The 14,706-nt window shown below is 50.7% G+C and overlaps 1 protein-coding gene across 4 annotated transcripts; it reads right to left on the bottom strand.

Moving 5' to 3' along the window:
* Nucleotides 1-3,306: 3,306 nt before the first annotated feature.
* On the bottom strand, nt 3,307-13,662 carry P2RX1 (purinergic receptor P2X 1). 4 transcript variants are annotated; one of them, XM_010721804.3, is made up of 15 exons: nt 13,487-13,662; nt 12,456-12,589; nt 10,375-10,588; nt 8,291-8,438; nt 7,960-8,031; nt 7,639-7,708; nt 7,216-7,312; nt 6,902-6,982; nt 5,849-5,990; nt 5,243-5,373; nt 5,016-5,106; nt 4,680-4,745; nt 4,177-4,226; nt 3,831-3,878; nt 3,307-3,664 (listed from the first exon to the last, which is right to left on the bottom strand). In XM_010721804.3, exons 3-15 carry the CDS (start codon nt 10,509-10,511, stop codon nt 3,400-3,402), a joined length of 1,398 nt encoding a protein of 465 aa, XP_010720106.1. In that variant the 5' UTR covers nt 10,512-10,588; nt 12,456-12,589; nt 13,487-13,662; the 3' UTR covers nt 3,307-3,399. The 4 variants fall into 4 exon arrangements, with proteins under 4 accessions (XP_010720106.1, XP_010720109.1, XP_010720108.1 ...); XM_010721807.3 differs by having other exon boundaries at nt 3,522-3,720; nt 13,487-13,661; XM_010721806.3 differs by having other exon boundaries at nt 3,522-3,720; nt 4,177-4,269; nt 13,487-13,660.
* Nucleotides 13,663-14,706: the final 1,044 nt, after the last annotated feature.

Here is a 14,706-nt window from a genome sequence, read left to right as displayed (position 1 = left end):
AAGCCTGTGCAGCAGCGGCACCAACAGCACCCATCTCATCTCCATCGTCCATAGCACAGGTCCCTGCATGCACAGTTGCGCAGTTGGGTTTCAAATCCCTGGCATCCTTCTCTGAAAGATCCAAATGTATAAAAATAGAAGCCGCATTTCACAAGGACATCCTGAATAACCAGCAGGGTCTTGCTCATACAGGTACAGCTTAGTTTCTCTCCAGCAAGGAAACGTTCAACTTCCAGTTCTTTTTGCCATAACTGCTGCCAAGAAATGTTTTCAGGGGTTTCAGAAATCACTTGGACTGCTTCACTGTGGGCTTTGACATGCCCAGAAGATGACTAAGAAGTGCTGAAGATTGTCCTCTAAAGACTTGTCTCCTTTAACATCAGTCACTTTAATGAAACAGTGATACCTGAAACGGTTTTAGCACCATCACCAGGGTTTGAAACTTTTGCCTCAGGCAAAGGCTGCTAGCACTTGTCCCAGTGTAATAACTTGGGTAACAATCCTCTGTCACAAGCTGCTATTTCTCCCAGAAAACGAAACCCATGTGCCTCAGTTTCCTCTTTCACAATACATAAGTGGTTGCACTACAAAGCACCAGTGACCAGTTCAGAGAGTCCCAAATAACGTTTAACTGATGCTTCTACCATGAAGGCTGTAAGAAGGTTAAAATAAGGCTTTGGTATTCTGTTCATTAATGGTTGGGTGTAGAATGGTCGTAATGAGTATTTCCCATACATCTGGGTTCAAGGACTGGTGGTTAACCTGTCCCTGAGTTATAGCCACCCAAGGGAGGCTTCACATTTTCCCAGGCATTTCACAGGTGTGTTTGGTAAAAAAGAGTTGAAGCCATCTTTTCTTTAAGAACAGCGTGGGCCACAACTCTCTGTGATGCCATAAAGCAGAGCAGAGCTGTGCCTAGTACTGCCAGCTGGAGTGATCCCTGTTCACCAGCACTGAGGAGCTGCTCAACTGACTTCATGGCTGCTATATTCAGAATCCACTTGTCCACTTTTGACTTCTATGTTTTCTAAAATTAGCCAATAAAGCAATTAGAAATAGATAACAGAAGGAGAGAGTACTTCACCAGTGAAAGAAAATAGCATGGCATAATTTGGAGCTGGCAGCAGCAAAAATGAGCTGTACCAATGTACTGCCACTGGGAGTATGACTGCAGGCACAGCTGCAGATGTCTAACGTAGTAATGGCAGGGAGGGACCTTTCCCCACACAGTACAATCTGGCCTGAGACTGCGCTAGGACAGAAGGAAATAAAACCACCATTGAGTGCTGGGAGGACATAAATGTTGCTGTCAATCCTTGTGTCAGCCAGAGGATATATCCAACTGAATGTCAAGAGAGGAAGGGAATGAGTGTAACCAGAAAATTCCAAGCTGGAGAACTGGGTTAAATATAAAAGGGAGTGCCAAAAAAGAAATGAGTGGGTTCAGAGATAGGAGAGATTGTACAGGAAAAAGGTCATCTCTTTTTCAGCATTACTTGTTCTTAATTTGCATTGTTATGGTGTCTAGAAGCACCAGGTGGAAATGGTGGCCTCATTGTGCTGGGAATTATGTGAAAACATAATTATTAACGTCGCCAGCTCTGCAGAGGCTGAAATATCATTCCCCATCTCTGCAGAATCACTAACCAGTATAATTATTGCAGAATAAGTTTTTCTGGAATATCTGTACCATTTGAATTTATTCCAGAGTAACCAAGCCTGAGGGGAAGAAAAGATATATTCATTTCAGCTCCCACCTGGTGACTTTCAACAACAGTAATAACTGCTCAGAGGCAGAATCTGCTTACTGCACCTTCACTCACATTCACAAATTGTTTGTGCCTCAGTTTCCTTTTTGCATGGAGATAGCAACTGCGCTCCTGGCTCACTCCCTCATAGAACAACCATGATAGGTGCACGAGTGCTGCCCTGGGAACACTCTACCGGCAGTGTCACGCACAAGGGCTTGTTGGCCCTGTTAGTAATGATTAGAGATTAGCTAGAGAATATATTTTTTTCTTCCGTGTTTTCTGCCTGAAAGGGCTGGAGACAGCATTTAATTGTTTAAGAGTTACTTTTCTATTAGCAGGTGGGTGTGGACAAGCATCTTGTGTTGCTGGAGGAATTAAAATTGCACCACGTGGTCCTGCAGGAGTGACTGGGAAGTGAATGCAAAGCTGAGGATCCCCAAAGACTGTGTATCTTAAAATGCGAGCAGGGAGACAGAAATAAACCCTCCTGTGATTTTTAAAGCAGGTCTGAGACTATTAGGGATCCCTGCTCAGAGATTGTGAATAGGATCTTTTACAAAGAGCATTTTCCTAATTTCCTATTCTGTGTTTAATAATTCCAAGGTAAGATTTGAGGTTTAACATTACAAGTGGCTTGACAGATTAAGGAGGCAGAAACAATCCCCTGCTCTACTTGCAGTCTGCCTGCAGATTGACCTCGTGTAAATGGGTGCAAAGGTTAAACTGAGCGCTCCTGTTTTGCTGATTCTCATCTTTGGCTGCTGAGCTGCGGTCTGCCAGTCCCCTCTGCTGGCTGTGGCGTGCTGAGGGCTGTGCTGTACTGCACGTTGCATGCTGCCAGCACGGAGGATTAACAGCCCTGGACTCAGCCTCATCTCTGCTTCTAGTACCTGGCACCTCTCTTATAGGGCAGCAGCAGGAGAAAGTGTACCAAAAAAAGGAACCAACTGGGTAATCTTAAAAACAAACAAACAAACAAAAAACTTTGAAACCAAGGCATTCTTCTCAGAGTAGATAAGCTTCCCACTGGGAATGTACAGCTAGATGTTAAGTTTGCTGAGCTCACAGCCAAATTTAATGGCCTCTGTGTTCCATAGGAGCCACTGTGTCTGCTCCCACCCTGACATATCACAGCCATGGGCTCGGCATCCCAGCAGCCGTCTGCTGCACACCGGATTGCTGGCTGATCCTGCAGTGCAGACACAGGTTGCTCAGGGCAGCTTTGCAGCTGGGTGCAAGGAGCTGAGAAGGGCAGCAGCAGTAGCAGGGCTGGCATCAGGCAGCAGCTCCTGATGGCTCCCTGCCAGCCAGCCTGTCTGAGACGGAAACCCCAGTGAAAAGGCTGATAACAACCCATGCTTGTGGCCAGAAGCCCAGTGGCCCTGCACGGGAGGGCAGAGCCCAGGGGAGTCTGCACCAAGTCCAACACTGAGGCTTCATGCTCTAATACACTTTGCAGCATTGCTCTGTGTGCACAAACTCCCTGGTGCCTGTAGAAGCACTGTACACCCTGTGCCCTGCCCAGGGCAAGCATGGGCACTGCAAAAGGATGTAGTAGAAAAACTAAAGGTTTATTGTTATTATTTAATAAAATACATTCTTACAAAATAACTCTTTCTCTTCCATGCTGAGGGGCTGAGCATGGTTCTCACTGGCTCTCCTTCCACACCCTCTCCTCAATCTGGATCTGCTCAAGGCTGCAGAGGCTTGGAGTGCAGGACAGCTCAGCACAGGTCCAGCAGCCCACACAAGGCTGGTGGAGGTCCCGTGGGTGCCTTAGTGAGAGCAGGTCCCCAGTGGCCCATGCAGGTGCCACCTGCTCCAGCGACCCAGCGAACCCTGTGCCCAGAATTCCCGTGAGTCGACATCGGGCGCTGCTCCTGCTGCCTTGAAGCTGGTGATGGGGATGACGACTGCATTTTGGAAGAGGAGAAGGAAGAGGGTGCAGGTCTATCAGGCAGTGTGGATGCTGGAGATAAAGGGGCACAGTGGTTTTGGTTGTCCTGTCCCCACAGCTGTTCTTCTTCCCAGGGCTACCCCTGAGACCCATCACTCCCGGCCTGGGGAAACCCTGCTCACCTCTCACTGTGCACTGTCCAGCTCCTTCCCTTTCTTCGTTGACCTCGACTAGGAGTTAAAAAAGAGAAAATGGTGATGCTTTTACAGAGCTCCCCACAAAGGAACATGCGGTTGGAGAGCACCGATTCCTAACACCCGACACGTAAGATGAATTTGAGGGGATCAGTTTTCACATCCTATGAAAGGACATGGAACATTCCATGGTTATGGGGATGTTCTCAGAAAGTGATTTGGGAACCTTGTTTTGGAGAGGATATGGGGGCTCCGGGTTCCCACTTCTCAGAACAGTGCCTGGGTGCTCCTGGATGCACGCACCTTCACTCGCCCGCCCAAGGGAGGTACTCACAGGCTCCTGTTCTGCATACTTGAACTTCTTCTGCTTGTAGTAGTCCCGTCCTTGGAGAAAATGCAGCAGGATCAGGTCACAGAGGACAGAGGCCTTGAAGCAAATCATAGGCAGGGTTGGGGCTGCCCTCCAGATCACCGTGCCCCACTATGCTTCCAACCCAGTTTGCCCTATGAACTGGGGTCACTTCTGCTTCTAAGTGCTGAAGAGCACACAGCTTCCTGAAAGCCGGGTTAGAACATTTAGGACAGAAGTGTGCTGGATCTGATACTGAGCAATTTAAGCCATCACAAATTAAGTGCTTCCCATTTAGGTACACGCAGCACACACACCCTTAGGATTATGCAGAAGTTTTTGTGTCTTGCATCAGGATCAGGATCCCAGGATGCTCTGTAGGATGGCACTCCCTACAGCAGGAACAGGGGGCATGGGGTCACCTCCTTCCTGAGAGTTACAGCCAAGGCTAGTGAAGCTATATGAGGGCTGGAAACATCCAAACTTACCACTCCAAAAATACCAATCCCAGAGCCAATTGTGGTCATGGTGGGGATGATGTCAAATTTGCCTGCCTGCATAAAATGAGACAGAAGTGGTGTTGTGTGACAATGGGCTCACAAGGAAAGGATGTGACAGATCCAGGTAGGGTTCCAACTGCAGAGCTCACCACAGAAAAGCAAGAGCTGAGTAAGGACTGTTTTTAGCATACTGGTCAGAAAAAGAATATGATTGGTTTGGGTTTAGGCACACAGATTGAAATTATTTCACTTCCTGTATCTGTAACTAAATGAAGGGACACCCTTTAAATACTGCCAGTGGGAGCACCAGAGGAAAGCCCTTACCTTGCCATTCACCAAGATGTCGAATCGGATCCCAAACACCTTGTACAGCGTCCTCTTTTCCATCCCGTCTTCTCTGTAGTATTTGGCATATCTGTCCCATCAAATGAGGAGTGTTAATGGTTCATTTGGGTGTCTATAACCCCCTGAATCCCTTCTGCCATCACTGGGTGCTGTGGGATCCCAAAACCATCACCTTCAGCTTCTGCCTGTAGGAGGAGTGCCCTCACCTGAAATTGAAGCCTGGTGAAACGTTGCTGTCATCATTGTACAGGCCGTGGAACTGGTAAATAGGCTTGCAGTACCGGATAGGCCAGTCGAGGTCACAGTTCCAGTCGATGGTGATGCCCACCACACCGCCCTGCAGCCGAGAGAGCGTCACTGGGGCTGCACTTATGACCAAGTCCATACCCTCTTGTTCCTGATCATCATGTAAAGCCCAAGGAATGGTTTAGTGGTTGGCAGCCCTCCCCACGGCAGGATACTGGATAATCTTTGAAGTCTCTTCCAACCCAAGCCATCCAATGATGCTGATTCTATGAGTAATTCTGCAAAAGAGTGCTCTATGGCCCCTATGGAACAGCCTATCCTTGCCTGATTTCTCCCATGAGCTTTGCCTCTGGTTTAATCTCACCGCATCAAAACATTATATTTAATGGCTTATATTTAAATTTAAATTAGAAAAAGTCTACATCCAAAGAGCTTCATCATCCATAAGGGCTTTAATTCAGGCTCTTCTATGCAGCCCTGGGGAAAGCACATCCCTTGTCCCAGTGACATCAGCCCTGGTATCCCCTCCCCATGGCTACAGGGGACAGCAGAAGAATCTTCCTTACCTTCACAGCCAGCATACTGAAATTTTGACCTGATTCCTTCACGAGATATCCCAGGTCAAACACAGGGCACAAGGAGTCGGTGACTTTGTGGTACGTGCATTTCTTCAGGTACTGCATGGTGACGCTCTCCACTAAGTTGCGCCTGTGAATGACAGAAAATCAAAAGGGAGTCTGAAGATCTGAATCATTGAATCATTTTAATGGCAATGGAGCTCCAGAGGTGCCTGGTCCCACATGTTTCTCCAGCTCATAGATAACACGTCTCACAGCATCCGTAGAAATTCTTTGCCATCTCCTCTAGAAGGGAGGACGATGCCTTGCATGCCACTCATCTCTGCCCTTTCTCCCCAAAATAGCTTTTCCATGAAGCCTCCTGATCCAGCTGGTTTTGCAAGCTTCATGCTTTGGTCATCCCCATTCCATCACTTCTGCTCAGCACTTAATTAGCGGCAGTGATCAAAGACAGGAAGTCCCCTCATGACCCCAGCTGGCTGTGGCTGCCCTCGCCTTCCAGAATCTGCTGTCTCCTACCATGTCCCGCTCACACAGCCCCAGTCACTGCCCCTTAAGAGTGGGGACATGAGCAGCCTAGCGAGGAATTTCCCATGCTCAGCACAAATAGCTTCTTCTAATTTGCTCCAAATCAGATATGTGATTGGTGGCATCACAAATCCCTTTACATGTGTGCTGGCGTGTGTCTGATTCACATCCTATTGCTCTGTATTTTAGAGGCAGCAGGCTCGTCCTGGCTGTTCGTACCACACTCCCTCATGCAGTGTTTTACTGCTTTCTTATGGGGAAAAACAGGGAGAAAGAAGAGAAGGGAAGGGAAAGAGATTAATTTCAACAATCCCCTTTCCTACAGCCACTAGCCAAGCTGGAACAGATGTGAAAGGGAAATGTTCATCTCCACCAGCTCATCTATATGGAATGTTGCAGTCAGACCATCCTGAGCAGGCAGGTGGAGGATGCCATCCTCTGTGCAGCCAGATGCATCCAGGGCTTCCCCTTAGGGCCATGGCCAAGCAGAAATCCTCTCCCAGACAGCCTTACCTGGACACCTTGAACTTGGGGAAGGTGATGCTGTTCTTGATGAATATGGTGAACTTCTCCACTTCTGGCAACAGGGCAGGGCTGAAAAACACAAGTGTGGGCACATGTCCACGGCAAGGGGGAAAAGGACTCTGTGTGTGCTGGGAGATGCTTCATGGTGGTCCATGGAGATGGGAGATGGAGCTCATGGCAGAGCACAATGTTGCTGTGAGGGCAGAGAGAACAGAGCGGGGCCACAGGGCCATGCGCAGAGCCCAGGATTGCTCTGCTGACCCCAGCAGGGTGGGAAATAGGGCAGCAGCATCTCTGCTTACTTGGGGACGGGGTAGTCCACTTCAGCAGGACACCAGCCAAAGATTTCACAGGTCTTCACTGAAGTGTTGAAATGAATGCATTTGCCTGTCATGATTCCTGTGGGATAGAGATGGCTGCTCACATCCCTGAACACTGGGGAACTCAGCTTAATGCTGGGATTTATGGGGTTTGGCTGGAGTTCCAGCTCTGCCAGAGATGTCCAAAGCATGCCAGTTCTTTGGGGCCTCTTTACAAAAAGCACAATTAATTGTGGCCAATTAGCTGCTAGAAAGCTATCAGTTTGGGGAAAACATCCAATTGCCTTGACTCGTTTTGTCAGGAAGGGTTTTTGCAGTTCAGCCATCATTTGGAAGAGGAAAGCAGGGCCAGCCCCAGTGGGACCCTTGCCTGGGATGCTGCACCACAGCAGCAGGTGACTGTACCTTGCCCCTGGCGGCTGTATGTCCCCTTACTGCAGTCGCTGTCCTGGCTGCAGAGACCAGTATCCGGCACCTGTTTGGAGAAAGGCACTGAGCACTGCATCCCAGCCTCACATCCGTGCTTTCTGTTTGTCCCATTCTGGGGACAAAACTCATTCATACACCTCTTCCCAGCCAAGGGCATCCAAAGTAAGCAGGGAAAAGAGGAGTTGTTTTTTTTTTTTTTCAGTTCCTCACTGTCAAAATTACTACTTCCTCAGTGCCACCACCACAACCCCCCAGGTTACAGAAGCTGTGACCACTGAAGAAAGTAGGTGTGTTTACCTCAGGGCAGGTTCCTTGTTTCTGTCCAGGAGTGATAATGAAGTTGGTCATCACCACAAAAGAACTGTCCCCCTGCAGAGACACAGAGACCCTTTCTTCCTAAGGTGCTCATCTGGAGGTATTGTAGGAGCTTTGATCCTTGGTTAGGTTGGCATCAAGCATGCCCCATCAGTGCTGGTGGGCCCCAGGTATGGGATGCTCCCAGGTGTGCTATGTGGGCAGGGGGTTATTGTGGGAGCCTCCTGCTTTGCACCATGGAAAGCCCACATGGTGCATGGGGAAATTCCTGGTTGGGGTGACAGCAGTCGCCCAGCCCCTCCTGCCCCCTTACCTGGGGTGGGAAGACATAATCCACCACATCCCAGATGTGTGGACCCAAGGTGCTCTCGTTGGTCATTGTCAGGCCCTTGAGTTTCACTGACACAGAGCTGACGATGCTGTCCTGTGTCTGGTAGCCTTTCTCATAGAGGAAAACCCACCTGTATGGGGAAAAGCAACTGGGTGAGGATGGCAGTGTGGGCACATGAGGCACCCCGGGACAGGACAGGATGAGGGACATCATGGGGAATGAGGGCAGATGCCACAGGCACATCTTTGTGGCCCAGGTACCATCACCAGGGGGGGATATTTCCCGAATTTCCTCTTGCTGAAGCTCACCCACTCTATAGCACATGCTATAGCTGCAGGACTCAACCCTTGCCTCAGGCTCATTTAATTTGGGATGTGTGATGTGTTTTGTGGCTGCAGGCACACAAAGGTAGATGGAGCAGGATTTGTAGGCATCTGGGATAGAAGCCTATGGTGGGTTTGTAGCAAAGGCTGCAGGATGCTGCATCTCCCAGCTGGTGGCGGGGGCCAGCTCCTGGCACTTTTTAACTCAGGGCATAAACAAGCTGCCACTGGATTTGCTCTGACTCGGGGAGACTATAAACATGGGCAGGCGACCATTCTGGATAGCATTCCCGGCACTAAAAAAGGAGCGGTCTGGTTTTCGTCCCCGCCTGGTGCTCTGCCCTGCAGCTGCCGGCCCTTCTGGGGACACTGTGGGGATGATGCTTTCTGATGTGCCCTGAGACGAGGGAGCAGCACTCAAGGATGGAAGCAGAAATCCATGCACTGCTGAAGAGCTCTCCTTTTTCACCCTAAACTGTACTGGGTTGTACAATTTATATTGGGTGCCTTCTCCTAGCTGTGGGCTGGGAGCTGGGCAGCCCTACATTTCCCTCCATCCTGCATGCACACAGGGGCTGGAGGAATCCAGTGTCTCCTCAAGCAAGGGGAAGAGCCATCAAGCACGGAGCTGCAGGACATGCCGGACCTTCCTCAATGCTCATGTCCCTGCTGATAGCATCACAACAGCACCGTCCCAGCATCTTCCTCTGTCCCTGGGCATCACTTCCCCCACTGTTGGCATGTTGTTCTCTCCCTGCTGCCCAACCCACTTTTAGCTGGGTTACTTAAGCTGCGGTTCCTTAGGAAATCCTGCAGCAATCAACCGCCTGTGTGTTCGCCATTTGTCTGCAGTTTGGGCTGAGGTCCTGGTGAGCCAGGCAGGAGTGAATCGGGGTTCCACCCCACAAAGGGCAGCCCTGGAGTGCTCCTCCCAAATTTCAGGGACAGAGGGGAGAGACTGTGATGGGTGCTGCTGCTCCCAGGGCATTCTGGTCTTGCTCTGAGCTCCATGTCCAATAAATACTCACTTTTCCTCCAGTTTTTACTCTACTTTTCCCACTGTGACATGCCTCCCTGTCTACAAACCTCTAACAGATGCTGCTTTCCAGCCCATTATTGCACAGCAGTGATTCCTGCATTCCCAACTCTTGTGCCCTGTAACACTGCATCTTGTGCTGGCAAGTCCTCATTGCAGGAAGGATCCTGATGGTTGGAGGCAGCCCTGACCAGCCTTACCAGGCCCGGGGTACCTGAGAATGTGTGTCCCCACATAATTCCAGCCCCACCTGCCTCTTCTGTGCCCTGTTTTTAAGCTGCTCTTGGGGCTGCCTCCTACAAGCAAAGGAAAGCAGGGCCCTGGAGTGTGGCCTCCAGCAGCCAGGGAGGGCACAAGGAAATTTATGGTCCTGTCTGCAGCCACTTGGGGCTCACAAATCATCGCGCTGGCCCCAGCTGCTTCTCATTTCATACGAAGGAAAATAAAAATAACAACAGATTCTCAGGCCGGCAGCCAGCAGCTGGAGCAGAGCAGAGGGCAGCTCAGCGAGTGCTGAGGCTGGGCAGGGCTCGTGGCTCTGCGCCGCTGGGATGGGAAGGATGTGGGGAGCAGCCCCACGGCACGGGGTGACAACAACATGGGAATGCGATGCCGTCACCGTTAACCCCCCCATGCTGGGATATGGGAGTGATGGGAACCTCCTTCCTCTCTCCATTCCTATTTTTCATTTAGGAAAGCAAGCTCACCCTATGATGTACGCCAGGACGATGAGCTGGATCAGCCGGAAGGTCAGTCCCACCTTCTTATTCCGCACCAGCACCATGCGGGGGGTGTCATACTCGAAGAGGAATGAGGACAGCTTGTCCATGCATCGCTGCCCCATGGCCACGCCGGGGCTGTGCCGCTAGCCCCAATGCTTGCCACCGCCACGCGGCTTGGGCTGTGCCCGCCGTCACTCCTCTGTTTGCAGAGGGATTAAAGTAAAAATAAATAGAATGATAAGGATTAAAAAAAAGCTATCGGTGGTGCTCTGTGCTCAGCCGGGCTGTCAGGCTTCCTCCTCTGCACAGAGACGGGTTTTCCTCTTCCTATAAGTGCTGGGCTGGGTGCAGCAGTGCCCTACATGGTGCGGGGGTGGGACGAGTGCTGGAGCCCTTCCTGGGGCCAGGAGGGCTTGGGGGCAACAGGGATCAGAGACACCCCAGAGTTTGGTGCTGATGGTTCCTGAGGTGCATTTGGACTGTGGGTCTCCCACTTTTGTCCATAAACTATATCCCACTCCATGTCCCAAAGGCCACCTCTGACCCCATGTCACCATGCTAGATGGGGGCACAGGAGCCCCAACCCAGCACTGGGCACTCAGCCACAGGACCCCAGCCTGGCTCCCTTCCACAGCTCAGCTGCCCCACTGGGAATTGGCTGCAACCCAGCGCTTGCATGGGCTGAGTCGGGCACTGCAAGGCATCTCCAGCATTTCCTGAGAGGTTTCAGCTGGGAGCAGGGCTGGCGGGATGCAGGCAGGGATGCTGCCGGCGGGGGCCATCATGGGCAGGGGCTGGATCCCCATGTACTGGGCTGAAATTCAGGGCCTGACACTTCTGCAATGGGCAAAGCACAGAAGTGTTGACTGCAGGACCCCATACCTGCACTGCATCCTATCAGCTATTCCCTGGGATGGGGGTTGCTTTGCTGGGGAGTAGCTGGGGAAGGTTTTGGGGTGTCTCCAAAGCTCCCAGCAATGCCAGTACTCCCTGCTGCACCCCTGCCAGTACAGGGGACAGCTCCTGGACAGAGCTGAGGGGCACCAAGATAGGAACATGGCTCTGCTCTTCCTCTATGTTGGGGAACCGTTTTTGAAAACACAGAGAAGTTTCCCCTGATGGGTTGAATCTTCCAGAACATTCCTCTTAGCCTCACCTATTGCCCTTGGCATTGCACTGTTGTTGGCTCAGCACGCTGCCACCCCGCAAGCACAAAGCGAGCAGAACAAATCCATGCACGCTGGAGGAAATGGGGAGCATGGGAGAAACCCAAAGCCACAAAGTCCGAGGCCCAGGATCAGATGCTCGGTGGCATGACTATATCTTGACCCCAAGAGACATGAAAGCAGCCACACAAAGAGCCAAAAGCAATGCAAAGAGCTGATGCTAATCACATAAGATTGAAGGCCGATACCGCTATCGAGCGGAGCAGGCAAACCTTATAAGCTGAGATATCTGTCAGGAGAGCAGCAAATAACTTACTGTATGAAACGAGGCCTTTTAGGGAAGGCGCTTCACCCCTGCCAAAGCCATGGGGATAATGAAAATAGGACAGCTAAATTTAACAGCAAAATGACTTGTAAAAGAGTCACTTCCAACCTTCTCCTTGGTACTCGGAGTCAATAAAATGGTTATAACATGGATTTAGCAAAAATAGTTTCCATCGGGAGATAATGGGCACCACCCAGAGTGATGTCCCTTGGAGCCACATTGCAGTAGGCATGCAGCATCCAGCACCATGCCTGCAGCACCCAACCGTTGGCCAATCAGCAGCCAAAGCTCACCTACTGCACCTGGCTCACATCGTGGTGCTCACATCTCCCTGGGCTGAATGCTTGTTAAATGACTTTATGGCAGGGAGTGTGATGGCATTGCCAAGCTACCTGTTCCCATAACAATGTGAGGTGGCACCAAGCGCTGCCAGCTGGTTGGCATATCTGCGTGCCATCAGCACTGTTTGCAGTGATGCTTCTCCCCGGAGATAACCCTGCAGCCTGCCAGATGGTGGACGTAGGGAAGCACTGTGTGTGAGCCCATGAATTAAACTGTGTTTGTATGGGACATACCTGCCCCTGGGCTGTGGTTGCCTGCAGAACTTCACTGGGTTCCTGGAGCCATGCTGCTGTGCAGGTGCTGGGATCCCTGTGCTGGACTGGGGCTTCCCTGTTAAACTTCTCTGGTGAACATGTAACTGCAAGGGCTAACAAAAAGATAAAAAAAACAAAACAAAACAATGGAGACAGAGCATAAAACTGGGCAGAGGTGAGGACAGTGAGTCCATCAGCTCCAGTCTCGGAAATAAAAAAGCACATAACAGCAAACAAAGCATTAACACCCCAATGTTAGCACTTAGGACAATGCTGCCTAAATGCTGGGTTAGGGATACCCTCCCTGCCTGGCACTGCCAAGCCCCCAGCACCAGGATCATTTGTATCCACTGTTTCTATCAGCTCCAAGGGCTGGGACCAACCCAAGAGCATCCTGGCTGCACTGCTCCTCCTGCCCTGCTCATTGCACAGCCTCTACTTAGGGCTACCCAGAGAAAAAAATAAAATAAAATAGTATTTTTAACAGGGATATCTGGGAATGTGAGGGCATCCTCACTTCACAGTGAAACCTGGACCATCAAAGGGTTCAAAGAGGGGGTCTGAAAGCTGCCACACATCCCCTCGTTCCAAAAAGCAAAGCTGGGGTTGGCACTACCCAGGCTTTCCAGGCTCTCAGGCATTGCTTTTCCAAAATATTCTAGTGGGGGGTGCTGGAAATAATAATAGATGAAGTTCATTACACAATCCAGACTCACGCTTGGCAGCTTCCAGCACAGAGCTCTGAATTTCAGCACAAAAAATGTGCAGCATGCTGCAAATGTGGGGGCCAGAGGGAATGAAACACGGTGACAAGTGGGGTAGAAATATGACAGTGGGTGCAAGGGAGACCTGTGCTGGCTGAGGTCACCAGGCAGAGCCCCTGCATGTTGGTGGCTGCTACCCAGCAATTTTAGCTGTCCTGAGCCCTGTGCTCCCGCTGGCTGGAGGAGATGCTCCACCACCCATAGGAAGGGCAGGGAAAGAAAAACCTAAAACTGGCAGATACGTACAAGCGAAGGCTACGAAACGGCATGTTCAGCTTTCTTTCCAATTTTAACTTGTCCTTGACCTCCCTTCGTTCCTTCCCAGCAACGCTGGCTCTGCTCTGCACAACGCCCCAATGCAGACAGACAGACGGATGTTTTTGGTGGTGTTCAGTGCTTGGCAGAGATGTTTGCATCCCGGGTTGCCATGGCAACTCGCATCCCTGGTTGCGGACTTGGCAGCTGCAAGACAAGCGAGTGACACCAGGATGCTGAGGGCACCGATGGGTTTGGTGCATCCATCCTATGCCAAAGGCTTCCCATGGGGTACAGAGGCTCCTTTGGTTATTGTAGGATTAGCATCTGCTCTAGGGGTCAGGTTCCAATGGCACACAGTGCTTCACTGGTGAAAGGCAGAGCGATAAAAAAGGGGTTGGGGGGATCTGTGCTCACTGTGTTCCCAGGAGCAGCTGTGTTGGGTTGGTTTGATGGTCCAGCTGGCATCCAGGTGGCCCTATGGCAGGCTGCATTCAGTGCATTCGGCAGGATGATGCCAACCACTCTCCTCTTCCAAAACCCTTCATGACTGCTCCATGGCTCTCTCTTGGCCCTTCCTCAGGACTCCACCAGCTTTGCAGTTCCTTTCTCCTCCTTGTTGCATCGGCAAGGGGCACATGGGGCCACATCACAGCAGAAACATACATGGAGGGACTCACTGTGAACTCTGATTTGGTCCAAAGCACAGGGTGGCAGGATTTTCCATGCAAAACATGACCATGAGAAGAGCTTTGGGTGATCTGGGGCCATGAGTTTCCATCTTCAACTGTTCTGTTCCACTCCCCAGCAGAGGCCAAATGCTTTCATTATCCCTTCTTTATTAATTATTTCTTTTGGAGATGATTGCAAGGCTTATCCAAACCTACTCAGCCGGGGGGAGTTAAGGTGAGGACTATTCTGGATGCAGTCAAAATTAGCACTGTTATTTGTGTTGCAAATTAGCTGGTACTTTAAAAATTCCCAAGTTGGATCGTGACACTTCTTTCACTTCGCCTTTTGTCGTCTGATGCCAGAGACAAGCTCAGCTCCATTTCTAGTTTGGCTGCCCTGAGAACCCACAAGAAATCCCAATCTGGTGAGCACAGCTCCTTTTAGGGCTGAAGAATGCCCTCAGACACCACGTGCAGCTCCACAAGCTCCCAGCTGCACCCCAAACCTGCACAGGCGGGCAAGGGCAGGGGAGAATGGCA

The sequence above is a fragment of the Meleagris gallopavo genome, chromosome 21 (genome assembly GCF_000146605.3).
Source record: "Meleagris gallopavo isolate NT-WF06-2002-E0010 breed Aviagen turkey brand Nicholas breeding stock chromosome 21, Turkey_5.1, whole genome shotgun sequence".
In the NCBI taxonomy this organism is placed as follows: domain Eukaryota; kingdom Metazoa; phylum Chordata; class Aves; order Galliformes; family Phasianidae; genus Meleagris; species Meleagris gallopavo.
The sequence above is the reverse complement of the archived record's forward strand: the minus strand, read 5'-3'. Positions and strand labels throughout refer to the sequence as shown.

Excerpts from the sequence above, each read along its gene's own strand:
- P2RX1 (XM_010721804.3), bottom strand. The coding sequence starts at position 10,511 with ATGGGGCAGCGATGCATGGACAAGCTGTCCTCATTCCTCTTCGAGTAT. Across the intron at positions 5,107-5,242 it reads TCACCAGGCTTCAATTTCAG|ATATGCCAAATACTACAGAG; the intron begins GTGAGGGCACTC and ends TTGATGGGACAG. Across the intron at positions 3,665-3,830 it reads TGGACAGTGCACAGTGAGAG|TCGTCATCCCCATCACCAGC; the intron begins GTGAGCAGGGTT and ends TCCAAAATGCAG.